Source organism: Microtus pennsylvanicus, chromosome 13, assembly GCF_037038515.1.
Source record: "Microtus pennsylvanicus isolate mMicPen1 chromosome 13, mMicPen1.hap1, whole genome shotgun sequence".
In the NCBI taxonomy this organism is placed as follows: Eukaryota; Metazoa; Chordata; class Mammalia; order Rodentia; family Cricetidae; genus Microtus; species Microtus pennsylvanicus.
The window spans coordinates 60,156,862-60,184,315 of record NC_134591.1 but is presented as its reverse complement, the minus strand read 5'-3'; the positions used below and the strand labels follow the sequence as shown (position 1 = coordinate 60,184,315).

General features: G+C 46.7%; 1 protein-coding gene across 5 annotated transcripts in view; it reads right to left on the bottom strand.

Annotated features, from left to right (window-relative positions):
* The window catches only part of Csmd2 (CUB and Sushi multiple domains 2), a 547,650-nt gene that overhangs the window by 173,308 nt on the left and 346,888 nt on the right, over nt 1–27,454 (bottom strand). For all 5 annotated transcript variants that reach the window (XM_075945152.1, XM_075945154.1, XM_075945155.1 and 2 more), the window contains 6 exons: nt 17,485–17,811; nt 14,636–14,830; nt 2,211–2,349; nt 1,214–1,401; nt 322–510; nt 10–126 (listed from right to left, as the gene is read on the bottom strand). In XM_075945152.1, the coding sequence (XP_075801267.1) occupies nt 10–126; nt 322–510; nt 1,214–1,401; nt 2,211–2,349; nt 14,636–14,830; nt 17,485–17,811 (1,155 nt within the window). The remainder of the gene's footprint in view (nt 1–9; nt 127–321; nt 511–1,213; nt 1,402–2,210; nt 2,350–14,635; nt 14,831–17,484; nt 17,812–27,454) is intronic.

Here is a 27,454-nt window from a genome sequence, read left to right as displayed (position 1 = left end):
CACACTCACCCTTGCCGTGTGACGTCTCGATGACCCACGTGCAGTTCAAGTTGTTGGGGTAGAAGTCGGGGAATCCTGGTGACAAGATGGTGCCACTGGAGCCTTGAATGAAGCCACCGCAGAGGGCTGCAGGAATGAAGAGGGCAGAGAGAGAATTAGAGTGTCTCAGAGAGCTCCCCTAACCATCCTTCTTGGATATCATGAACCCTCCCAAACCGCCAACTTCACTGATGGGTGTGGGGGAGTCAGTGCCTGAGGCTTCGGGTTTGTCAGGGCAGGAAAAGAATGTGCTCTTCAGTGCCCCCTGCTGGTGCGCCTCACCTTCGCAGCTGGGGAGGGCCCGACTCCATTGGAAATTGGGCTCACACTCCAGGGGCTCCCCATCGCTTAATGTGTAGCCCGAGTCGCAGCTGAAGGTCACCAGGGCACCCACATAGAAGTCATTTCCATGACGCTGCCCATTGACGGGGATCCCTGGGTCCAGACAGTGATCCGACTGCAGGGTGATGGCTGGAGAAGAGAGGTCACAGTTGGAACTGGAAGCACGTGATGTCACCATGGAGGAACTCCTCCTGACTTATCAAAGGAGGCCTTGCTTTACAAAGGCAGAAGTTGCCAGTTACTGAATCATGAAATGTGGCCCTTGGTATTTGGGGGGGGGGGGTTAGAAAGCCCAGCTCTCAAGCAGGGCTAGGCTGGTTAACACACTCAACACAGGTCTACTGAATGTTCACTAAGGGTTAGGCACCATACAAAGGCTTATTGACAAAAGATGAATAAGCCAACGACTCTGTCCTTATGATGCTCTTCCATGGCACTTCCTTATTTGGTCTGGAAAGCACTGACGTGAGGTTAACCCTCTAAATCAAGGGGATAGATAGGGAAGATGATTAGAGATGGCAGGTGTGAGGGAGATGCCAGCTAACTTCAAGGCCATGGTCAGTCAAGCACTTGATGCCAGGGCAGGACATGGCAGCCTTACACCTGTAGACAGTGGAAGCCATGAGGTGTGCACCTGGGACCTGGCCTGAAGGTCATAAGCAACTCAGCTCCCATGACCTTTGAGAGGGGCTGAGAATGGAGAAGAACCTCCCGGGACGTGCATTTTTGCAGGTGGCGGGGGCTGGGCCCATGGCAGAGCATAGTCAGGGGGCTTCCACCCACCCCGGCCAGCCTGGATGTCTACCTCTTGGCATCACCCCCTGAGACTCACTCTCATAGCGTAGCTGGAAGCCGATGTCTGAGTGACTCTTGTCAGTGGAGAAGAGGAGATAGAGGTAGTTGCTGGTGCTGATGAGGAACTGGGGCACCTGGGTCCCGTGGTAAACTCCAATCAAAGGTGCTGAATATGTCCGCCCATCTCGCACTTCCAGGGTGTCATAGTTGACCTCGGTTTTAAACCTACAAAACGATGCCAATGGCCATGTTTTAAGAACCCCAAAGTGTACCACTTGCCCCGCTTCCCCAGGGCTCTGGACAACCAGACATCCACAGCGAGGATATTTTAATGTAACTTGCATAGATTTACTAATCGCGGGGAAGGAACTTTCTCTACTGTAGTTTACTCTCTTCCTCCTTCTACTCTAGGAAGTACACACCCAGTCCTCTCTAGAACAGGGAGCAGGATCCATCTTAAGACCCGGAGACAATGTTCTAGGACGGGCGTCCACCCAAAGCAAAGCAGAGTAGGTCACGTGTGGGCAAGTGCCCCACGGAGCACACCATGCTTCCTCTGCCAACCTTCACAGGACATTTCACAGACCATGGAGTTCATGCCACTGATGCCCCATCTGGAGGAAGTCTAGGTTCATATACGGGAGCTGCTCTCCCATCAAGGGGCTTACGTAGAGCCTGGGAGTGGGACATTTGAGCAGGATGTAGGACAGAGATTGGGGAGCACTCCTTCCCATGCTGAGGATGTGTGGGTCTGGTCCTCAGATGCCACGTGTCTTTGGTTTCTAATGGTGTCTACCTGCCATCTCTCTTTAAGGGCATAGTAGACAAAAGGGCTCTAGGGGCCCAGGTGATCACCCACTTTTCTTTTGCTCCCCAGCTGTGGACTCCCAATGAACCAAGCAAACTTAAGGGTAAAGTCTGTGAGCTCCGTCCCCACACACGTCCTCCCCTGATCTTTTAGCATGGGCGCCACCCTCCTCCAGACAACTCTGTGACAGTGTGGCCGTCATCCAGGCCACCCCTCCCCCAGGCACCTGTCAAATGTGATTTTGATGGGGTATCCGGGCTGAGCTTCTATCACCCAGGCACAGCTCAGGGCATCCTTGTAGAAGCCAGGCCAGCCTGGAGAGAGGATGGTGCCGCTGGGGGAAGTCAGGTGACCACCACAGGGAGCTGGGGGCAGAGGGAGAAAAGCAGATGTGTTGAGAGACAAACACATGAACAAATGAACAAAACCCCTCTCTATAAACTGTGTCAGCCAACAAGGACTTGTTTTGCTTTTTTTTTAAATGGAAAATTACATAAAGTCTGAACTGTGAGCTTTGTCGACTGGGACCCTTATAGATGTGACCGGTTACATCATTTGCAGGTTTATAAAAAGCCAAGTCTGTTTGCCATTCCAGAGGGGCTAATATTTGGATCACGCTGCCTTTTTCTTTGTTCTCCCCTCAACTGTCAGGCCTGAGGCAGAGGCATCAGCTCTATCCACTTCCTCCCATCAACACTGGGGAGCTGGGGACTAGACTAGGGGTCAGCTCAGGGCAGCGCTGTGTCTCACCACATTATGGGTACCATGCTCCTTGCCTTCTCCAACAGGGATGCCCAGTATTTATCAGAGCATCTGATACACAACTGTCCCTCCATGGTTCTTCGGTGATGGGCAAGAGAAGGGGTATGAGGATGGATGAATGCAGTCTGGGGTGGGTGACTCTGCAAGATACCCTCCGGCTGGCTCTGTTCTCATGAAGCATGCCACCGCCTCCTGCTTAGACTCCTCCCCATGATTCTTCTTCCAAACACCATGCCCTAGCCTCTTGGCCTGTGCAATGGTCATCAGAGCATTTCCATCCCTCTTCCTTCAGAAAACATGGTGGGTTTCACAGTCTACCCCTGTTGTGCTAAAGTCACGAGGCTGCTTTGACCAATAAGAGGAGAGCGTGAGTGATGCCTGACTTAGCCATGTGGAAATGTTCAAAGCAGGTGGTTTCAAAAGTTTCCTCTTCCTGCTTCTGTGACTGGGAAAACAACTGTCAAGATGGGAACCTACCACCCACCCAGGCCTTTAAATAACTCTGAGGAGTGGTCTCATGTGGGAGCCATGTTAAGCATTGTGGTGGCTAAATTCAACAGTTTGATTTCATCTAGAAGACAAACCTTTGGGGATGTCTGTAAGGAAATTTCTACAGGAGGTTAACTGGGGGGGGGGGATAATCACCCTAAGTGTGTGCCACACCATGCCAGGGACTAGCTAAAACAAGAATGAGAGCTGAGTAGCAGCATTAATCTCCCCTGCTTCCTGCCTGAGGATGCGGCATGACCAGCTGCCTCCAGCTCTAGCGCCTTGACTTTACTGCCATGAGTCAGACTGGACCTCTCCTTCCTTAAGTTGCTTTCAGGTGTTTTGTCACAGCAAGTAAACAAGTAATTCAAACATTTAGCTTAAATGGTCTTCAGCCCCATCTGGGGGCTGTTGGCATGGGGGCTGCTAATGGTCTAATGTAGGCCCCTAATACTTGCCCAAGCTTCCAGGGGATGGGAACCATACATTGCCACACTAACGCTGACGTCATTGTCATGGCCACTGTCATGGAGCTGAGTGCTCATGCCACGTCATGTATTTCCACATACACACACACATGACCATGCTCCTCAGAAACCCCACTGTGAGGCTGGTGCTGTGATTGTCATAGGACATTGAGGCTCATGGAGGATGAGTGACTGGCCTGAGCTTGGACAAAGACACAGAAGCAAACACCACAAACTAAGAAACCTCTGTGCTCTAAAGAACCCCAGCTTCCTCTAAACTGAGTCACAGTCCTACTGGTGGGCAAAAACTTCCTGAACAGGATGGAGGTGGAGAGAGAGGGGCACTTTTGCTTTTCAAATTCTTCCAGATGCCTGCAGGTCATTGCCTTTGTAAAATCCAGTCAGATGTTCCTCATTCTCTCAATTCTAGAAGCTTCTGGAATATCATCTGAGTTGCTGCTTAATTTTTTCCCTTTTCTCCTTCTTTCTTTCCTTCTTCCCTCCCTTTCTCTTTCCCTCCTATCCTTCCTTTATAGATACAGGGTCTTTTATTTGAACAGAAAACGGGAAATGGTATGGGAAGTCCTTCTGCATGTGTTGCTTTTATTGGTTAATGAATAAAGCTGTTTAGGACAGTGGTTTAACAGAATAGAGCAAAGTGGGAATTCCAAGCAGACAAAGGAGGAAAGAAGGCAGAGTCAGGGAAAAGCCATGTTGTTGTAAGGAGGAGGGAGGCCGGCTTGTTTGTCCTGGGTGCCCGGCTAGCTTAGCCCTGAAATAACAACACAGAAATTGTATTAATTAAATCACTGCTTGGCTCATTATCTCTAGCCTCTTATTGGCTAACTCTCACATCTTGATTTAATCCATTTCTATTAATCTGTATATCGCCACGTGGCAGTGGTTTACTGGGAAACATTCAGCATGTCTATCTCTGGTGGCTCCATGGCGTCTCTCTCCCTCTGCTTTCTTCCTCCCAGAATTCAATTCTGACTTCGCCACCTACCAAGTACTGCCCTATCAACTAGGCCAAGGCAGTTTCTTTATTCATTAACCAGTGAAAGTAACACATAGACAGAAGGACCTCCTACACCATGTAGCTGCTGCAGAAGACAGATGTTGGACACCAGATGGAACCTTACTGGTAGGTCACATTCATGTGGCGATACACTGATTAATAGAAATGGGTTAATTTAAGGTGGAAGAACTATCTAGAAATACACTAGAGTCATTGGCCAAGAAGTATTGCAATTAACATAATTTCTGTGTGATTATTTCAGTTCTGGGCAGCCGGAAACAAACAAGCAGCATCCATCTATAGAATAACATCCAAATGACTGGAGCTAACCATTGTGGCAAGTCACACACTTCAAGTTCGGGTGTTTGTATGCCCGCTCGGGGTTAAGAGGAAAGTAGCAGAGAGCATGCTTGCTGCTTAGCACCCCAGCCTGGGCAAGTGGCCGGATCGGGTCTGCTAGGTGTGCACAGGCAGGAGAGCATGGCAGATCCCCACCGCAGTGCACTGCAAGACAGATTTAGCTTTTACTCAGATAAAAAAGGGTTTATATTCTGCATGGTGCTACCCAGAGTTGAGGTAGTGAGGACGGCTCCCACCTGGCAGTCTCAGAAGCAGTGAATGGACCTCCGCCATGTTGTACTGGGCCTAGCCAAAAGGCAAAACAGCCTTAGTCCTAGTCAAGCTGCTTTGCATTTTAAGAAGCAGTCCTTGTCAGAAAATTATTACAGATATGCACTAAAGACAAATATAGACGGAAAAGACCTCTAAATGGCAATTTTGGTTAAATATACATATGCTTGAGAGAGAGAGAAAGAGAGAGAGAAGAATATAGACAGTTATAAAAGGAAGTAAATGGTTTTTAAAAAAATAAAACAAAAATATTTAAAGAGACAGAGTATAGACAGTAATAGATTAAAGGAGTAAAGAAAAATAAGCCATGTAAAAATGGGAAATACACAGAGTCTGGATTATGTATATTATTATGTTTTCTTTGACTTTGTTGACTATGAATGAGCTAAGTACAGAGAGACACTTCATTGTACAAAAATATATACTTTAAAGGTATCTTGACTTCAAAATTTGGATCTAAGGATATGTTGCTTTGGGAAAGAGGTTCTGCTTTTGTTTCCACAGAGGATGAGAACCTATAGATTCCTTCCAGACTAATGTGGTTTGAAGGGTCAAGACACCCCCAAAAAGTCTCCATGAGCCCCAAACATATACTTCGCCCAACAAAAAGCAGGAAGCAGTTTGGAGAGAACTGTGCCCAATTTCCCTAAATGATTGTTTATAAATGTTTGTTTACATTTAAAGGAGAACATGCTATAGAGATGAATACTTTGCATTGGTATGGATCTTGGTTTATTGAAACAATTTAAGGTCAATTTTTTATATGTGTATTTCTGCTCTTGATTAAGGTGTCATGGTTTGTGCAGCTCAGTTAAAGATGTAATGTATAATTAAGAAATACAGGTTAATAGATAGTCATTTATAATATTCGAGCTTGTAGTCAAGTTAGTTAGGTTTTCTAGATATACAGAGATATATTTCAGTTAGATAGGTATTCTTCAGACCTTTCAAAGACTAACAAAATATGACATTTAAAATGTTTTAAGAACTTAGAACTTTTTATGACGAGACACTTCTGCCCCTGGCAGCACCAATTATTTCAAGAGGAAGATGGGCATTGAAGAGGCTCCTTATGGAGTTTGTTAGCCATTTGGGTAAAAAACTGTTTTTGCCTGGACTGTTTGATGGTGTGCTGTATGAACTGGACATGTAGGACCCAGAGAAAAATGACTGCTGAAGTTACCTAAAGAAGGTGAGACAGGACGGGTGGTGGTGGTGCACACCTTTAATCCCAGCACTCGGGAGTTCGAGGCCAGCCTAATCTACAAGAGCTAGTTCCAGGACAGCTAGGACTGTTACACAGGGAAACCCTGTCTCCCAAAACCAAAAAATAAAAAATAAAAGAAGTTGAGACAGTCGTTCAGAGTTCCTGCTTCACTAAAGAGTCTGCCAGACATTCTGCAGGATAAAGAAGAAAGTGACTGACAAACTGCCAATAGGGGTGGAACTGTCTTTGAAATTTCCTGCTTAGCAAAAAAGTCTTCCAGATACTATGGGCCTGTAGGCTGAAGATGGATGTTCCGACATTACAGAAGAAGTTTGGGTAACTCTCCAGGCAGTGAGATGTTTCTGTCTATTCTAGAGTTTTAGAAGCTGTTTACAATACACTTTCTGTTTACTTAGGTAATATTATTTCTTTCTGGAGTCTCTGATGGAACTGAAGAATAGATAGTTATACTTTTCCTTAGTTATGATAAAAGATAGAGTAGGTATAAAGCTTTAGAATCTCAAAGATAGGATAGATGATAGAGTATTTTCCTTAATTTGACAAATGTAACTGGACTAATATTGTAACTGTAATTCTTTCTAGATACCTATTTTGGTGTATGTAATTTAACTATGTTAAAGTTAAAATCTTCCTTTTTATTTAGAAAGAAAGGGTGAGCTGATGTGGGATTCCCCTCTGTATGCTGTGAATATGTTTTATTGTCATTGGCTAATAAAGAATCTGTCTTTGGCCAATGGCTTAACAGAATAAAGCAAGGTCCAAAATTTCAATCAGAAATGTAGAGAGAGAGTAGGCAGAGTCAGAGGGATGCCATGTAGCCGCTGGAGGAGAAAGATGCCTGTGTGCCCCTGGCACTGGTAAACCACGAGCCTTGTGGTAAAATATAAAATAGTAGAGCCAGTTAATTTAAGGTGTAAGAGCTATCTAGAAATACACTTAAGCTATTGGCCAAACAGTATTGTAATTAATTAGTTTCTGTGTGATTATTTTGGGTCTGGGCAGGAAATGATTAAAGGGCCTCGGACTATACAAGATGGCTCCAAACTCACAAAGTAGCCAAGGATGACTGATTCTGCCTCCATCTCCAGAGTGCTGGGGTTACAGGCCAGTGCCCCCACATCTAGCTTACACAGTGCTGGGGACTGAACACAGGGATTTGCACGTGCTAGGCAAGGGTTATACTGGCTGAGATGTATCCTCAGCCCAGGGATTCATTTACTAAACATACTGTATTTTATTTGACTATTTTACATGTATGAGTGTTTAGCCAGCCTTTCAGTGCATCATGTGTGTACCTAATGCCTGAACAAGCCAGAAGAGAGGGTCACGTCTCCCAGAACTGGAGTTACAGGTGGTTGTGAGCAGCTATGGGGAAGTCAGGACTTGAACCTGGGTCCTCTGGAACAGCAATAAGTGCTCTTAACCACCGAGCCATCTCTCTATCCCCAGCCCAGACATTCTTAATAGAGAAGTATATTAGGAATTTAACACAGAAGGTAACAACAGCAATGACAACAGAAGAGCGTCATTGCCTCCGGATCACTTACTCATTGGGTTGCTTTAACATGTCACCCAAATGCAGGTTAATAAAGTTGTTATCCCAGTTTTACAGAGGAGGTAAGCAAGGCCAAGTGGGTTAAGACCCTCGATAAAGGCCATTAAGCTAATGAAGTCAGAGCTGAGATTTAACCTGAAGACCTCTGTCTCCAAATCCTCCCGCAGCACAGAGCACACTACTGTCATACAGACAGAAAGGAGCTGGAGGGTACCCAGCGCTTGCCGGGTGTCGGGGCTTAATGTGGATTATCCTTGTGAAAACGGCAAAGCAACAAGGCACATATGTTATTACCCTCATTCTATAGAAGGGGATTATTGCTCTGATTTCTGTGAGTGGAGGCTTAGAGAGACTAAGTAATTAGATGGCGTCTATATAAAACACCGAGAACTAAATCACACAAATGTATTATCGCTTCTCTAACTCTGGTTTTCAAAACTGACCCATTATCTCACTGAATAAGTTCCTTCGGCGCATGTATGAGGGCTCAGAGGTGGGTGGGAAGTGCCTGCTGCTGTGCCCCCAGAGGTCTCAAGCAGACAGGGAGTCTGGGTTCTTATTCGTCCCAGGCCCCGCCTCTCTGGCTGCTGGATGTTGACCTCCTTGTTCAAGTTCCAGGAAGCCACAGGACCAAAGGCGAAGTTGCAGGCCCTGGGCTGTCAATGGGTAAACAGTGCTGTCTCAAATCTCTAGGGGGGAGTTTAATTCTTTCCTCTGATGCCCCCCCCATGTTCTGGTTTTTCTCTGTTCTATTACACTGCTTTAGATGGTTAATTTCTTCTTGTGCACATATGATGGCCAACTGACCTCTCTATTCGGTTCTGTATTTTGTTACTTGCATTTTTCAGAGTGGCCCATGGCCGGCAGGATCTAGACAGGAGGAGTCCTAGATGCAATGTCTCTTTAAGAGTTCAACTTCTGAACATCACTTAGAGAAATAGCATCATATTTTCTTTATGCTTCATCTGAGCGAGTACTAACACTTTAATATTAATTTAACTTTTAAAGAATTTGTTGTTGGATTTTTTTTTGACTAAATGTATGCAGTGTGTCTCAGTGTGCAGGTACATGCCCTTGGTTCTGTTTATCTAAAGAAGAACTAACATGAAAGCTAATAAGAGGCTAGAGAGATGGCTCCGTGGTTAAGAGCAAGTACTGCTCTTACAGGAGACCTGAGAGACCCGAGGTCAGTTTCCAGCATCCACGGAGGTGGGGCGGCCCAGTTCACAGTCACCTGCAGCTCCAGCTCCAGTGGATCTAATACCTTTTACTGGCCTCTACAGGTAGCTGCACTCATATACAAATAACCACACACACACACACACACACACACACACACACACACACACACACACACACACACACAATTGAAAAGTAAAAACAAAACTTTAAAAAAAGTAAAATTAGTACTAAAGTGTTAGTACCCATTCAGACGAACAATCGATGAACAGGTAAATCAGGAATCTGGAGCATCCCCCATGGGTAGCAGGGATACACTCAGAGATTCACTTTCCCCAGTTTTTTGACAGATTTGACTCTGGAACTATGTCATCACTTTGCATGACTAAAATGCTTAAATTTGATGTGCAATTTCTAAAAACTTAAACTGAATACAATACTACACTGCATATTTATGTATAAGAACCTAAAGAGATTCCAAACAATAGTAATTTGATAGCCCATCCCTGTGAGGAAATAATATAAAGAACGAGGTGACAGCCAGGCGGTGGTGACGCACGCCTTTAATCCCAGCACTTGGGAGGCAGAAGCAAGTGGATCTCTGTGAGTTCGAGGACAGCCTGGTCTACACAGCGAATTCCAGGACAGGCTCCACAGCTACTGAGAAACCCTGTCTTGAAAAACAAAAACAAAAACAAACAAAACAAGAAAAGAACGGGGTGATGATGGTGGTGATGACGACAATGACTGTTTTGGTAAAGCGTGTTATGTTGGTAGCACTGTCTTTACTATTCTGAGACTTCTGGAGAGGCATCGCCGCCACACGGAAGTCATGATGGTGTTGTGTGGGGCTTGTAGTTTTGAGCAAGAGTGAAGAGACAGGTGAGGACGGTATCAAGGAAGATAAGGTTAGCGGATAAAAGCTTCTTCGTTTGAAATGAAATGAACCTGCATGCATTTTCTTCGAAAAAGCATTTCTCCGCTGCTTTCACTGAAAAGGCTTACACACACAGGGCGAGTCAATAGTAATAGGCCCTCTTAGTACTCTAGGTTCTTAAACATCAATTTGCACTAAATGGCACCTTAGAGAAACAACCGATTCTAGGTCAGGGGCGGAAAATGTCCATGAAAAACCATCCTCAAAGGGCTGCTGCTAGCCAGGAGGACAATGTGGACATCAGCTCGAAAAGGAGCTGTAAATAGACAAGATGAATGTACGTCCATTGACCTCTAACGACGTTTAAAGTGAACCAACTTTGGAAGATGTTAGGAAGTCCATTCATTAATATGTAAATAAAAATATATAAAAGAAAATAATTGTTTCCCCGATCCCCCCTTTTTGAACTATATCTTAGCATAAGACACGTTTTCTTCAAGTAGTTGAGCTTAGTAAAGATGAAACAAATGAAGTGTCGCCATGTCACAGTCTCCAGGCTGGGATCACAGACAGCTCCTAATGCCCCAAAGAGAGGCAACAGGACATCGTGCGCCTTTGATGGAGCTACAAAGCCCTGCCTATTAAATGGTCTGGCAATTAAAAAAATGAAAAAGGAATCCAAGTCTGATTAAATGTCTAGATCTTCGTGCCAATTAAAGAAGTACAAGAGAGAGGGGGCTGTGTTAAGCCGCTACTCAGGGAAGTGATCAGCAGAATTCAGGATTCAAGGGGCTGAGAGACAGCTCAGGCGGTAGAGTGCTTGCCGTGTAAGCCTGAGGACTTGAGTTCAAGTCCCAGCACACATGCCAAAAGATGGGTGGATTACCGGGACTCTGCTGCCCAGCTAACCCGGCTTAATTGGTAAGCCACAGGTTCCAGTAAGAGATTCTGTCTGGTAAAACGGGTGGACAGCTTCTGAGAAATAACATCGGACCTCTGGTGTGTGAGAGACTCCCAGGGAGAGACTGTCCAATAGCTCCCAAGGCATACTTGAGGCTGTCCTCTTGTCTACATGTGTGTGTATGAACATGCACACACATCTGCAGACGTGCACCCTCTTGTATATACGTGCATTTGCAGACACACATACACACCTGCGCATACCTTCTCACACACAGACAAATTCGGAATGGAAGAGATGTCTTGTGATGAACAATCCAGTTTAAACAGAAATCACAGGAGGAAGAAATAGACTCCCGGAGATTAATAAACGACTTGAGACCTGTCTGTCCATTCAGATGCATGAACTAGAGAGGCACTTTAAATTCGTATATAGGTGTGCTTTTACCTATTAGAGACGATTAGTAAAACATATCAGGCTTTTCTTAGGGATGCAACAGCACGCTGGAAGTTGATTCCAGAGCAGCATGGTGGTAGTGGTAACAAGTGGGCACTTGACCCAAGCAGAGCTGGCTAAGGGTTTGGGTTTGAGGCTGAAAGGGAAGGGAGGGTCCTGCCTTGATTAGGTGGTACAGGCTCAGTAACAGAAGAGAGGCGAGCTCCTGAGCCTACCCTAGTGTCTGACACACAGAAGATGCTCAACCAACATCCGCAAAGGGATGAGATACTGGTTGTAAGCCAAGCTGCTTGGACAGGAGGCCTCCACGTCCAAGGCCCAGCTTGTGTTACGAGTGTTGGGGATTCGAACTCAGGTCCTGCCTATGTGGCAAGCAGTTTACTGCCTGAGACATCTCCCCAGCTGCTGCTCTGAATTCTTAAACAGTTTTCCCACGGGAAATGAACTTTACTTTTTTTGAACTTTAAAAAAAATGCACATGGACACGGTTTGAAAGTTTCATGACATGCTCCTTTAAAGACTGACATATGAAGGCGCTCAATAGAGCTCACCGGTCTCTTTCTTCCCCAATGTAATTCTGTGAGCCTGAGTGTTTTCCTGGGTCCAGTTTGAGAGTCTTTGTTTCTAATGGGGACTTAAATTACCTCCATTGTCATAACCGATACATCTGTCTCACTACTGTCATTTCTTTATGCCCCCACTTTCTGAGACTTGTCTTGGGCGACAGGCAATATGCTTCCTTTTGTTTTAATTTCCTACTGGGATGTGAGAAGTAGAAAACCTGCCTTTTGTTCTTGGCGGGAAAACTTCGAGGTCTTTCATGAAGATGTTTGATATTACCATCTCTGCAGCGATATAACCTAAAAGGGCAGCCCAGGATCTGGGTGTAAATCCTGGCGCCATTGCTGACAGGCTGGGAGGATGCTGGGTAGGTGACCTGTCTTCTTGGCCATCGGGAGGGCCAATAACTCTCCCTGCTCCTGGGGGCTGGTGCTAGGCTGCAATTCGGTGACATGTGCCAACACCTGTCACAGAAGGGCACGCGATTTGGTTCTTCTGATGAAGAGAAGAACATGCAGGACATCCAGGCACAGCTGGAAAGCAGCTGCCTGCATCTGGAAACCTTTCTTAGGACATTTCTGACTTTCAACACACCCAACTACAAACACTGCTGTTGGCCACTCCCAGCTTAGCCTTGCAGGTGAGGCCCCTGGCTGCCTTTGAGAGGCAGCAACAGAGTGGAGTAGAGAGGTTGAAAATATTCCCTCTCTGGCCCTTTAAGAAAACCTCTGTCCCCTCCTGCCTTCAGATCTGCAGGTGACGGTCTTTCCGAATTTAGAAGCCATTTCCTTCTTACCTTGTCCTATTACAGTCTCTCTAAACCAGAGTGGCTCTCAGAATATATTAAGAGTGCCTAAAAAGCCATTAGTGTCTTCATTTAATTGTCCACCAGGTGGAGATACTTAATTAAAAAAAATACACAGAAAAGAGCAAGACAAAGATGCTGATCAAGAAGCTGGTCCTCGCCAGGCACAGACGGGAGGAGGAAGCAAGGTGGTGAGGGCGGGCTCCTGGGCCTTGCGACTCCCGTGCTCTGAGATTTTTAACTTTGCTCTTCTCAGACATATAACCTCTCCCTCTGATCTGATTGGCCTGATGAAGAAATGGTTAAACTCAAGTTCAAATACTATCAACCTCCATACATACTGAGGGTTCTCTGTCAGTCATGCCTACAGCAACTCGGCTGGGAGGTTCTTGAAACACCTGCCTTTTACAGATGGGGAAACTGAGGCACAGAAGGGCCATGTAGCTTCCCCAGTGTGACCTGACTGGTTGGCTATTGGTGGAGAGAGTAGGTCTGCCTGTGACACACTGCTCATGGAAGGTGTATGTGAGGTTAAGGAATCATTCATTCATTCACTCGTTCATTCAACAAGCAGCATTAACTGAGTGTTGTGCGGCTGTTGGACACTCTGCGGGTGGAAGGCTGTGAGCCGGGATGGTCTTAACTCTGCGGAGCTTCAGCACCAACGGGAGCACAGCGCTTGTTTATGCTTGTGTGACCCTTGAAAGACGCCTATCTTTTGTCATCCTCTCATCTTTCTGTTTCCCAGTTGAAACACTAGAGGCTCCAGAGGAAAACCGGCTGGCTCATCCAGAGGCCTCCGGATGGTCCTTCCTATCTCACACCTGCAGCTGGGTGGCAAAGCCCGCTCAAGAGCCCTCCCCTCCTTATCCTCCTGGGGCCTCTCACTTATGGGATGGGATCTGGGTCTAAGGCGGGTCTCACAGGTCTCCATCCTTTGTCTATTACCGAGACAGACAAAACTACAGCCCCTGCCTATTCAAACAGCACGACCGCCCTAAATGTACCTTTGGGACATGCAGCATCTGTCTATAGAGAGTCTCACAGATCACTGATCTGGGCCAGGACCTGTGTGTGGTACACAGATTCGACATGAGCCTTGTCCTCAGGAGACACCCTGTGTTTGAAATCTGCTGTCTGCTGAATCAAATGCTTGTCTGGGAAGTTCCAAAACTGCCCTGAGACACAAGGTAGGGCTGGGCGGATGCTGTAGCGAGCCTGACACTCCCTGAGAGTCACGTGACTTCCAGGTGGCCTGTCCTCCATCACCTGGAGAGTGACCACAGGATATTGAGGTAGCGGTTAAAGGGCACAGCTGGTGAAGCAGGGAGAGGCCAGAAAAGAGAGGAATGAACACATGCAGGAAAGGACAACAGGCAGCCTGGAGATGGAAAACTCGGATTGCAGGCATCCCTGTGTGTGGGACTGCGGACTCATCGGGACAGGAAGTAGAAACCCAGGTCCTCACAGTCGATAGAAGACACCCTTTGGTGACTGACATCCCAGAAGCAGTTTGTCCTGTGTAGCTTCTGGTTACAGTTTAAATTCTCAGACAAAGCATTCCCGTCAGGCCTTTCACCCCAGTAGGAGGGCAAGGAAAGGCCCTGGGTCACTGGAGGAGAGGGCAGATGGACGCAGAGATGGACCATGGTGACTGGAGCCCCTCACTCAATCTCCTCAGCCTTCGGGATGACAGCCGCTGTCATAGCCCACGGGCACTCACCTTCACAGCGCAGCACGGCACTGTTCCACACCACGCTGCCCTCCTTCAGAACACAGGTGATGGTCTCCGAGCCCTGTGTCCCGAGAAAGCCTTCGTCACACAGGAAGGAGATGGAGCTGCCCAGCTGCAGGCTGTCACCAAACCTCTTGCCGTTTACTGGAACGCCAGGATCTGGGCACTCGTTGTGTCGGAAGGCTGAGGAAGGGGGTGGGGGACCCAGGCACAGATTAGATGTGGGGGGATCACACATATAAACCCACAAAGAAAAATGAGCTGCCAATAGCCTCAGAACTCCGTGGCTTCCCCAAGAACTTGCCATGCTGGGAGGGATGCTAGGTGTTCCAAAGCAGGCCCATGATAAACTTGAACTTCAGCCTGTGTGAGCGCTTCATTCTAAGGAATGCTGACAGATCAGGTGGTGAGCCGTGTTCCTCATGGTGGCTAATCGTATCACATCAAAATTCTATCACGGAGATAGGATTACCCTCCTTTACCAGAGGGGAAACTGAGGTTCCATGTGGCTAAGTGGCAGATCTGTCTTTTCAATGTCAAATCCACTCCACGCTTCAGATAGCTAAGGGACCACAGATGGTGCGGGGTAGATGGGTCCCAGTCCTGTGACACTGATAGAAGCCAGACATCGTGAAGTAGATGCCCTGGAATTAGCCTTGTCTGAAGCCATTGCCTTTATTCCTTACTGAATGCCAGGGCTGCTTCTCCTCTGCCAGGTAACTGGTAATGGGGTGAGTGAGCCGAGAAAGAGAGACAGGCACTGCGCGTGGCACTGAACATTGCCCCTTATTAGCATGTGGTCCTGGGCCACGTTTACCAAGGTACTACACCTCAGTTTCCTGACCTATAAAATGGATCGTGCACATCTCTGACTGGGTCAATGAGGGTCATTCTGAAGGTTGATGAGAACACCGTGGCTGAGGGTTTGGTGACTGTGTATTTCCTGAGCATGAGTCCCCATCCTCCAAGGGACTGCCCTTCCCGGCAGGAAAGGATATCCTTTTCCCCTACTAGTTCAAACAAGAACATTCCTGGGATGATGCCTGGGATGCCAGGCCCCGTATATGCCCCCCGCTGTACCAAGGATGGAGACAGGCTCCATCGCCACGTGTGAGCGTGAGCGGACATGAAGACTGTTGGTTTAACACAAGCATGGCTGAGTCGCCACACCCTTCTCTGCGAAACACAAGGGTCTAGGTTAGCCTGGACTCCATCTCCCCCTTGCCTGCTTTAGGAACTATGGCTATGAAGTTGACACTGAGAGCTGAGACGAGTGGAGCTTGGGGCTTGAAAGTCAAAACCCTACCTGTCACATATATGTACACATGTGCGCACACATGTAGGCACACATCTCTGCATGCATGTGTGCACACCTATGCAGCAATGATTTGGTGCTCTTTCCTACAGCTGAGAGCTTGCAAGGGCATGGGAAGATGAATAACGAACATGCTCCATTCTAGAGCCCATGACCTCATGGGAAATGGGTTTGAGGACAGAGAAGCTAAAGGCCAGGACCATCAGTGCTAGGGCAGCAGGCATAGAAGATGGGGTGAGGGTCCTTCCATTTCCTTCTGTCCCTAGGCCATTATGACAGGAACTTCCTGGTGATACGGTAAGGGGGGGGGCTGATTGTTTCCGGTGAGTCTGCTGCCCTGGAATTGGGCGAATGGGGCTTCAGCTTGGGTTAGAAATGGCTAATCCCCTAGCACCTAGATTTTAAAGGGTGGGTGGAGTCAAGGGACAAGGCTTCTGTGAAAAGGGTGGCTGGCAGCTGGGCTTAGGAGGAGAGATGTTCTGTCAAAGTGCGTGAGATGGATGAGCAACTACAGAGCATTTCCCGAGTGTGTGTGTGCATGTGTGTGTTCATGTGTGAGTGTGTGTGCTTGTGTGTGTTCATGTGTGAGTGTGTGTGCATGTGTGTGTTCATGTGTGAATTTGTGCATGTGTGTGTGTACATGTGCATATATATGCATGCGTGTGAGTGTGTATACGTGTTTCGCACGCATGCACGCTCGTGTGTGTAGAAGTCAGAGTCAGAGCCTAAATTTCCAATCCTGGTGGAAAGAAGCTGCTTAATAACTCCCAGTCACAGCCAAGTTCACCAGGTTTATGGCTTCCTGTGACCTCATAATGGATTGTTGCTCCCTGGAAGCTTGCCGTTCCCAGGTCTTACCCACTTCTCATGTCCACTGAATCCGGAGACACAGACACGAGAAAAAAAACATGGCTGAGCTTCAGGTTGGGCTACGGGCTCGGGAAGGAGAATGAAGGTGACAGCTTCCATACTGGCCATGAGAGCGACTGAGAAAGGACTTCTGAGAAGCTGCAGGAAGCCTCGGGGAAATGTCACAGAAACACAGCTCGGGCAAGGCCAAGTGGAGAAAGGCAGTGGTCAGAAGGAAGCGACATTTGGGGATCTGGGGATTTGGTGGTGGGGAGCTGACGAGAGAACTTAAGGGGCTTTTCCCGCTAGAGCCTCCCTGCTTCTAGCTGGGAGAAGACACCTATGGAAATAAATGCTTACAGGCTGTGACACCCCAGAAATAAGCAGTTGGCCCACCCAGGAGACAACTCTATGCTTCTTCCTGGGAACTGGGAGCTGGGAGGAGCTGGGAGGAGCTGGGAGGAGCTGGGAGGAGCTAGGAGGAGCTGGGACGAGCTGGGAGCATCAGCTGACCCAGCAGCAAGTCCTCCTTTGGAGCTAGCCCACTGCACTGCTGATCCTCCATGGGAGAACTTTCAATCACTCAGTAGAAGCTCAGAGGTAGGTATAGTCACCAGTGACAGAGGGAGGACTCACTGGTAAAGGTGATGTTGGTGACAGAGGGAGCACTTACTGGTAAAGGTGATGTTGAAGCCCCTCTTGCCCGTGGAGTGGTCGGTCTGGAACTCTAGACGGGCTACGTGGCCACTGCTGGTGATGGAGGAGGGGAGCTGATTTCCTGAGAAGGTGCCTAGCACCGGGGCCTCGGCTGTGGCGCCATCTTTAATGACTAGAAAATCAAACTGAGGCTCCACGTCTATGTCGTTGAAGGCCAGGTGGATGCGGCTCTCAGGCCGGGCCAGGATGAGCCAGACGCAGTGAAGATGGTTGCCGTAGTCCTCAGGGTAGTTAGGAGACAGGACGATCCCAGAGGGGCTGGTGAAGTTGAAGAAGCAGGAAACTGTAAGGGAAGAGCAGAGGGGGTTAGGGGTACCTCCCATAGTTTGCAGGAGCCACTGAGGACCGGCCCTGGGAGGACGATCTTCATCTTTGTGGAAAGAGAAAGAATGAATGACACCAGGGTTGGGCTGGACTGGCTGGGTGCAAGGTTGTAGCTGGGAGGCATGCTGGGTTCCATGCTGGGTATAGCAATGAAGTGTCCCTTTGGCAAAAGGCATCTATGACTTCTCTCTCTCTCTTGCTTCAATATGCCTACCCTAGGCAGCTTTGCTCTCCTTGCTCCCTTGTGGTAGGGAAGAAACTATCATTCAAACAGACTAAAAGAGGCACAAGCTGACCCTTCCCTTCTCAACTTGGTTTATGGTAGTAAAGGACATGACTTAATGATACAGGGGTGACCATCTCCCAATAAAGGGGACCACACCCACCTCTTTCCTCTAAATGTCTTTGATAGGAGAGAATCCATGTCAGATCCACAAGGATTCTAACCCCTTCAAACCCCAGCCACACTGCTGTGTGATCACCATATTTCAGAGGCCAAAGCCTTTGAGGAACAGGGACCTGTGACAGAGTCCAGATGCTCTGCCCATTTCCTGTCACCTCTCCTCACTATACCCCCAAGGGTCCACTCAAACGGAAGCCTTGAGTCATTCTCATGCCAATTCCTAACAGACCCTACAAGGAGGTTTAGGGAGAACACTGCAGTGCATGGGAAAGCAAACCAACGTAGTAAACCAAAGCTTGAAAGGAAAATGACAGGGTGGAGAGAAAAGAATCGCAATAGCTATGATATGGGGAACATATCAGGACTGAGCAGAAGTTTCTCCATTACTCTAGGAGCCGCCCCGAGTCAAGCAAAGAGTACACTCAGAAGATTCAGATGGGGAAGTAGAATCCCTGTGCAAATGTAGCACATGCCAGTAGGGAAAGCACAGAGGAAAAAAAACATAAAAACCAACACCAGTGGGGTTGCGTGAGTGCTCATGCACGCAATCATTGCGGGCTGTTAACGAAAGATACGATCTTTTAGGGAGGTAGTGTATGATCTTCTAAGAGTCACAGACTACTCCACACTCCAGCTCCGTAATCTCTAGGAACTAATTCAAAAGACAAAGAGACACAGGGATAAAGATGTTGATGGTGACATAATTCCATCACAGAGGAAAAATGCCAACCACCTATATGTCAGCCCAATAAAGGGAAGTAAATTATAGTCTTTAATGTGGTGCGGTGTGAAGGCAATCATTAAAGTGATAAATACGACCCCGTGGAAAGAGCGCTAACTATCATTTTAAGTAAAATAGTAGGTCATAAAATTATACGTGTACCTTTGATGATAGCTATTAAATGCTTGTTTATATATGGGTAAAGATTGGACAGGAGCCCCCAAATAAAAACTGTATTAGGGTTGTAGGTTTCTGGGAGACTTCTTTCCAAATGAAAGAACATTTAATTTTTGTGGCTGCAGGCTCACTGTAAACAAACAGAACCACAAAGAGGTAATAATGAACACAGGCCACTGTGTGAGTCCCCCTTTAACACTGACATTTGTGCACGGTGTTAATCATACTGCGACTTAGGGACTGGGGAGGTGGCTCCGTTGGTGGGCGTGTCTCACGAGGGCCCAAGTTGCCTCCCGAGCACCTACATGAAAAGCTGGGGGTGGTGGTAGGTGTTTGGAGGTGGAGAGAGGATGTCTCCTTGGGCTTGCTGATCAAGCAGCCAAGCCTAATCAGTGAGCTCCAGGTCCCAGGAAGAGATGCCTTGAAAAACAAGGGGGATAGCACCTGAGGAGAGATACAGGAGCTTAGCCTCTGGCCTCTATACAGACATACAAGTGTGCACACACACCCACCCACATATACCCACAAACGGACACACCGCCACACAGATACCAACATGCACACACACTCCCCACACGCACGCGTGCGCACACACACACAAATATTGATGCCTGATGAATCTATTTGAGTTGCTAATTAGAATAAAGCCAAGTTGAAAATGAAAATCATGTTTGCTAGATTTAAAAGACAACAAACACACAGAGGAAGCCCTGGCTCCGTGTGTGGCATTTCAGCCCCAACCATGTCCTTCTCTGAAAGAAGTGTGTCTTTTCTAGCCGCCTCTGGAAGCGTTCCCATTCAACTCAGCAAAAGGAGCCTGGATGCTAAGATCCAGCCAGTTTATCCCCGCGATCATATTATTGCTTAAGTATAGAAAGAACCTGTGCCAAGGGGAGAGAAGGGCATAAAAACACTTTTAGGCAGTGCGAGATAAAGTTGATGGTGGTGATTATTATGTATTATTGAGCATTTACTAAGTATAGACCCTGCTCTAAGCGCTTCCATCAAAGACCCAATTTAGCCATCCCAGGAACCCCACAGGGTGGGTATTGTTACTAACCTCATTTAAAACGGAAGCCACCAATTCACAGAGAGGGTAAATTGCCAAGGCCACGCTAGCTCATGAAGGGCAGTGCCAACCACTAGGCAGTTGAAGTATTCTGATTCCGGGACTGAAGCTCATAGCCACTCCTTCTAACTGTCTCCCACTCTGAACCAAAGAATGTCCACGGGACCTGAGTCTGCCAGTGGAGACCTGGAGGAAGCTTCTCACATCTGCAGGAGATCTACCTGTCTACCCCAGGTATGGCGTCAGCACCAAGTTAGGCTAGGCAGGGATGTCCCCACACAGTCATGCTGTCTCCAGATGTGGACAATTCCAGATGGAGCATCATACAAACGATAGAAAAAGGTACTAACCTTTGAGACGGACAGGAGACAGTCACGTGGTCTGTTAAAGAAGTCTAAACAGACTTGCTGTGAGAATTTAATTCCTAGCACCTGAGTCTGCTGTCACCATGCTAACACCTGAATCTTTTCTGTCTTTCTATGCAGAGGCACTATTTTGCATTGTTTTTCCCACAGTGCTGCTGCGCAGTGAGCCCAGGACCTCTTACAAGCTAGGCAAGTGTTCAACTACTGAGCTACATCCTTAGCCATTAGGGGTACCATTTGGGACCCTGAGAGCAGTTATATGTGACAGCTTATCTTATCTTGACAATCACCTTGTCACTTGGTCAGCGTATTATAGACTTGCCCCCTTCACTTCAGAGGACACTCCCGAGAGCAGGAATCTTGCCAACTTGATTCTTTTAACTTCTGATTTAATGGCTCTCGTAGCATCTGGCACACAGTCGGTATTCAAGTAATGCTTACTGAATTGAATCAGTGAGCATCGCACACCTTGAAAAGATGGCGATATGAGGATTATGCCTCACAAGCCCATCCCATTCTCAAACTCGGGCGCCTGAATTGGCCAAACTCTGGAAATAAAAACTTGAGTCCACTCAGGAACCTAGGGGAAAATAGGGTAGGGTGACCTGCAAGGCATTTCTCTGAGACATGGGACAGACGTGGACCCAAGTAACACAGGGTGTGATCCAGCTGAACTGTGAGCGCCAAGACAAGAGAAAGTTGCTCTTAGATGTCAAAGGTTTCAAGAATGTACTATTCACACAAATATCATAAAATGCCACTTGGAGGGTTTTCTCCCCCCATGCCATGAAGGGATGAATCAAAATGAAGAATTCAAGGACCAGAAAGATGTGGTTCATAAAAAAATCAAAAGTCAGCAAAGAACAAATAATACAGTAAAGAATCTGGTAGTTGCTATGAAGGTGACTGTAAAATGGAACGTGAATATAAAACATGTTCCTCGGAAGAGAGCACATACAACATCATTCCACTCAGAACCCTTGGGTAAAATATTTCAGATTCTACTGATATCATGGGGAAAGGTGGAGCGAGGAGATATGCTAATTTCCTCATCTTGCAAGAAAGTCTGTTTTATAGTTTCTGTGGTTAATTAGAGAAATATAGGTTAGAACATGTATTTAAAGATGTTAAGTGTAATTAGTAATAGAATATGAAGTAGCTTATCTTCAAAATTACCAAAAGGGGAGAAAGCAAAGGCAGTCAATTTAGAAAGAAAAAAAAAAGTGGATTTCAAAGGAAGCACCACGGATGTTTAAATGCAAAGCAGCATGCTTTAAAAGGAAGACAAAATGCAATTTATAACAACAAATGTGTACAGGTTTACCTGCTAGGAAGACAAATCCCTCAATTGGGGATGAAACACACGGCTAAGACAACGAGATTCTGAACAGTGACAGGATAGGCGGAATTACCCAGTCTTTACCCTGGAAGAGGGTTCGAGTTCACCCAAAGCTTGGGTCCCCAAATATCACATTTCACTTGGTTGAAAGGGTCTAGACATTAGGATCATCTTCAATAGCAGCCAGGATGTTAAAAGTCGCTGGGGCTGGAGGAATGGCTCAGTGGGTAAAATGCCTGTCAGACAAGCGGGAAGACTGGAGCCGAGATCCCAGCACCCATAGGCAACTCAGGCCTGCAGCAGGTACAGTAGGTACTTCCAGCGCTAGGGGTGGGCTGGGCGGATCCCTGATGCTCATTGGCCAGCTGGCCTTGTCAAATCAAGGAACTTAAGGTTCAGGGAGAGGTGCTGTCTCAAAAATAAGGTGGAGAGTGGTTGAGGAAGACACCTCAAATTGACCTCTGGCACCTACGCATGTGTTCCTGTGCATATCCACGTACACGCAACACACACACACAAACACACACACACAAACACACCCCTCTAAATTTAACACTCAGCTCCCGGCTGTTGTGTTACTCCTGATTCTTGATCCTTCTTTAAGGTTAAGAGCTTTCTGGAGAGTTCCCCAGACATTTCTTCTCGCACTCTGAAGGAGACAGGGCTGATTACTGACACTATTCGAGCAAGGACGTGACCTTTCAAAGCTCTGCCTTCCAGCTCTAGAAATGACCCAAACCTGTCCCAGGGCGGGCAGGCAAAGGAAGTGCTTTCTGTCCCAAAGAGCTCCACCCTTTCTTGCTCTGGAATATTCCACAAAGATCACATTGTCAGTGAATGGGGAAAGCTGGTTTCCTAGTGTCCGGAAAGAGGAGCACTGGAAAAGAGTTGGATCGCATAACCACCAGCAGGCATCCATCTTAGAGGGTGATCCTGGGATCCTCTGTGGCAAAATCTCGACCTTGAGCAAAACTTCGATCAGAGTGCTCTCGCAAGGCCCGGAGTCGAGGAATAATAACGGAGGAAAACTCATTAACAGCTAGGTGTATAATTACTGTACATAATAGGAATTTAATATTGATCTTGAGTGGGAAATACAAGAGGCTTGCTAGAAAATTCACCGGGCTTTCCTTTTGGTGTTTTTATGCTAGCTTCGCTGTTTTCAAAATGTCAATTAAAATGGATGGTTGATAAAGCCAAGGTTGCCTTCACTAATCCTGACAAAGACTTAAAGGCCAAAATGATATTTACGGCACGGATGGGAACAGTCCTGAATGAAGACATGTCAGTTACGATTTTGTGTGTCCCCAAGGCACCAATCTAGACACAATAAAATATCTAAATCCAAGGGCCAAAAAAATAAAGATAAGAAAAATCTAAAAGGTCTAATGAATGGTGTGTATTAAATGATACCTTGTGGCCTTTAAACTTGGGACAAAACCTTCTTTGTGTGTCTGAAACAGGGTCTCCCATAGGCCACGCTGGCCTTGAACACCCTACACAGCCAAAGGATGACCCTGAACTTCTGACCTTCCTGCCTGTATTGGGAAGCATGTGCCACCGGGTTGGGTTTCATTTGTTTCTCTGATCTGTGCCTTGCTTTGTAGCCCTAACTGGTCCAGTGCTTGCTACACAGCCCAGGCTTGTCTGAAACACATGGTGATCATCCTGCCTCAGCTTGCCAATGTTTCACACAAGCTTATGCCCCATGTCTCTTTGGAAAATGAATGACCTTCCTCGATGCCCACAGGACAATAAAAACGTGGACCCTCTAGTAGACTGCAACGCTATCTCCATCAATTCAGTCACAGAACAAAACCTATTGCATTATTTGCAGAGAGACGAATGTCACCCAGGCTAAGGACTTGCTTGAGCATCCTTTTGGCTGCTAAGCCATCCAAAGGACAGGAAGTGATATTCAGCAGGTGCTCCGTCACTCCATCCAAAATCAAAACCCAAGCTCAAGAGCAGCAACTCGGAGGCCAGGCATGGACAGGTGTAGAGCCTGGAAAAGGGACCCAGTGACATTTACCTCTGTTCTCTGATAAAGCCATGAAATCAACAACGAGAGAATGAGGAAAAATGCCTCATTTCTGGAAACTGTCAAATAAGTTTCTGGGTTCAAAGGTGAAAGAAGGATTGAGCTGTCAGTACCAAAGCCGCTGTGCGGGTGCTGGCAGCCCAGTGCTGGAGGGAGGGTGTGGGGTTCAGAGTCTGACCCGGGACTGGATAACAAAGAAATAAAAGCGAAGTTAAGATTTGCAGTGGAAGAGTTACAAAGAGAGCAAGTAAACAGGATCATAGGGAGAAGGAGAATACATTCAGAAGAGTTAAGAGCAGGAAGAAACGGCTGGCTTCTGAAGAGACAAAGAGAAAAATTTCTGGTTGATGTTCTCCAAAAATAGAGAGTGTATTCTGTATGTTCGTATGGGTCCATGCATATATGTGTGCGTGTGTGTGTGGTGTGTGTGTGTATACACACACACACCACACACACACGCCTAGAAAATGAAAGAGGAGACCCTAATATTAAGGTGATAATCTAACCACAAAAGACAGTATTCAACATATTAGTAAATGCACAGCTGCTATTGGTTGATGGGATCTCCCAGGCAAACGGGAATCTGAAGGAAAAACCTGAAGGAGTTTGGGAACTGCTGAGTGGGCGGGGCCATTTCAAGGCCAAAGCTTCACAGCCTTAGGCTTGTTAGCCAGGCAGTTCAAATTCACCCTAATGAATGATTTCCATGACAATGTAGGGATGTTGCGCAGATTCATTCCCACCTCCTCCCACACACCAGGTGTAAAGAGTCAGCGACAACACAGCCCTGGCCCAGATATTAAATGCTAGCCCTCTCCCCTCCGACGTGAACACAGGCAGGAACAAATCAGGGAAACAATCCTTCAGTTTAGAAAGAGGTGACATGGCCCAGGCTACGATTATCCTATATCATGGTATAAAGTGAACCCACTTCCGGGTAAGATCCACACTGATTATTTATTCCAAAACTTACTAAAATGTTTCACCTCTTAATAAACAGATCAAGAGCCAAGCTCTCTGAGAAAAGGGCTGGTGGCATATGAGGTACTAGTTTGCATGCCGGGAGTATTATTGTTTCATTAAGAACAGCAATCGCTAAGGGGGACAAGTTAGGAATTATCCCATTTTACAGACACTGTAGGCTGAGAGTTCAAGTAGCCCGCTCATCGTCACACAGCCTTCCCGAACGGGGCTGGGATGATGAACTCCATTAGCCTGGTTCTCAGTCATGACACCTGATTCCCCCCAGTGGAGGGAAGGCTTGCCAAGCAGACACGAAATTATTTAATGTATTAACACTTGTTATAAAGTTACAAGGAAAAAAATCTGTATGAGTTGATTACAAATGAAAGAGTGCTGTAACTGGATAAAGCAAGTCCACACACAGAGGAGTACGGGAATGTAGCAAGCAACCAGGGGCAGTTTCAAGACTGCAAGGTGTCAAGACAAAGGGTTAACCAGTTGTTGGAAAAAGTAGGTCTGGATCTCTGTGCATCACAGAAACACTAGAAGAAAATATAAGTAGACCCTGCTTGCAGATGTGGGTGTTGAGGAAGACGATTTTGTTATCCTGAGAAGCCTGAGACAACCGAAGGCAGAGAGGGCATGGCTGTGCCCATCTAGAGGTAAGTAATATAAGGAAGATTTGTGTTAAGTTCCGAGATGGGAGAGTAGTTTCTGAGCCTCATTCCAAAGTCAGACATCATAAGAAACAATTATTACTTCATACCGAAGAAACGGAAAACTTTTGCCTTTCAAAAAAGACAATAAACAAAAGCTAAATGGTGAGGAACAAACGGAGGGGAAAATCCATGCCTGCTATCACAGCCGGGCATTCACCGCACTTCAGAGACAAAGAACCGCAGGTCAATAAGAGAGATTTCAAACAGAACTACTGGCCATGGAAGTGAAAAGACAGCTCACAAAAGAATAAAACCAGCCAGTGAAGAGATAGAAAAACGTACATTATTACAGAAAACAAAAATGCCAAATTCCAGCTATTGCACCTCTGTACAAGAACATTAGCATGCAACTCTGCACACACATACACACACACACACACACACACACACACACACACACACACAAACCAAGAAAGGCTGTCAGAGCTGAGGTGTGACGCTCCGAGCGTAAAGGAGAAACAGAGCAGAGTCATTTGGACGAGACAGCCTCCGTGAGGTGGAATGTTTCACTTCTTTGAGACAGTCTCGTGTGGATCAGGCTGGCTTCAGACTCAGCATTTATCAGGGGGTTGCCCTGACTTTCTGATCCTCCTCTTCCTGTTTCCAAGTCCCCAGTCCTGGAATTCCAAACCTGCACCATCATACATTTTGTGTGACACGGGGGACTCAATCCAGCATGTTCCGCATGTTAAGCAATTGCTCCTCAGAGCTATGTTCCCAGGCCCTAGAGTTGCATTGCTTTGTCGAGTTTTTATTTTTGGTGACACTAAATGTATTTGAAGGTCTTGAAACCTTAAGGCTAAGTGTGGGTCTGTTAAATCTTTTTTAATCTTAATTTCTAATTACATATATGTGTGGGAGGGTATGTGTACACATGCAGGTGTCCATAGAGTTCAGAGACATTGGATCCCCTGGAGCTGGAGCTACAGGTAGCTGTGAGCCACCTGATGTGGATGCTGGTAATTGGACTTGGGTCTGATACAAGAGCAGATGCAGTATGAACGGCTGAGCCCTCTCTCCCGGCCATACATCTTTCTTGATGTATAATCTATAGCGGTGTTTTGATGAGAAAAACGCCAGATCATCTCATGCCGAAGGAGGCAAGGATGGAAAAGTGAGGACTCTACGGAGCTGTGGCCTTGGTGTCTTTAGCGTTAGAAGTTGAGTGTGTTGCTGTGAAGGCAAGGTCATCCTCAAGGACATTGGGAGGGCTGGAGTGGGCTTTGGGAAGCAGAGAATGCTCTCGGCGGGTTCCACAATCTAGTGGAGAACACAGATGGATTGCTGGGCACTGTTGCAGGCCCGACTGAAATTGGTAACCGTGAACTTACAGCAATGCCAATTTGCCTGCTTGGGTGATTCTCTGCAGCAATGCTCACCAGAGCACAAGTGGCCCAATCAGAGCCTCCTCGCTTCATTGTATGTCTCTGGATCAGCAAACTGAGGCCATCTCTGTTGATGGCTAGTGTGGCTGAGCTGCAAGCAGGAGTCTTACAAAGGCTCCTGTTTCTTTTTGCTTTATTCACATATATATTTATATACATATATAAGTATATACACACACATATAATATATATACATAAGCACACATATGTATATACGTGTATGTATATACATACATGTGTAAATACGCACATATAATATATGTATATTATTTTATTTTTAAAGAGAAAGCCTCATGTAGCCTTGGCCTGAAACTTGCTATGTAGCTAAGGATGGTCTTGAATTGACCCCTCCCTCAGCCTCCTTAGTGTCAAGACCACAGCTGTATATGTCTTTGCCTGGTTTATGTGGTGCTGGGGATT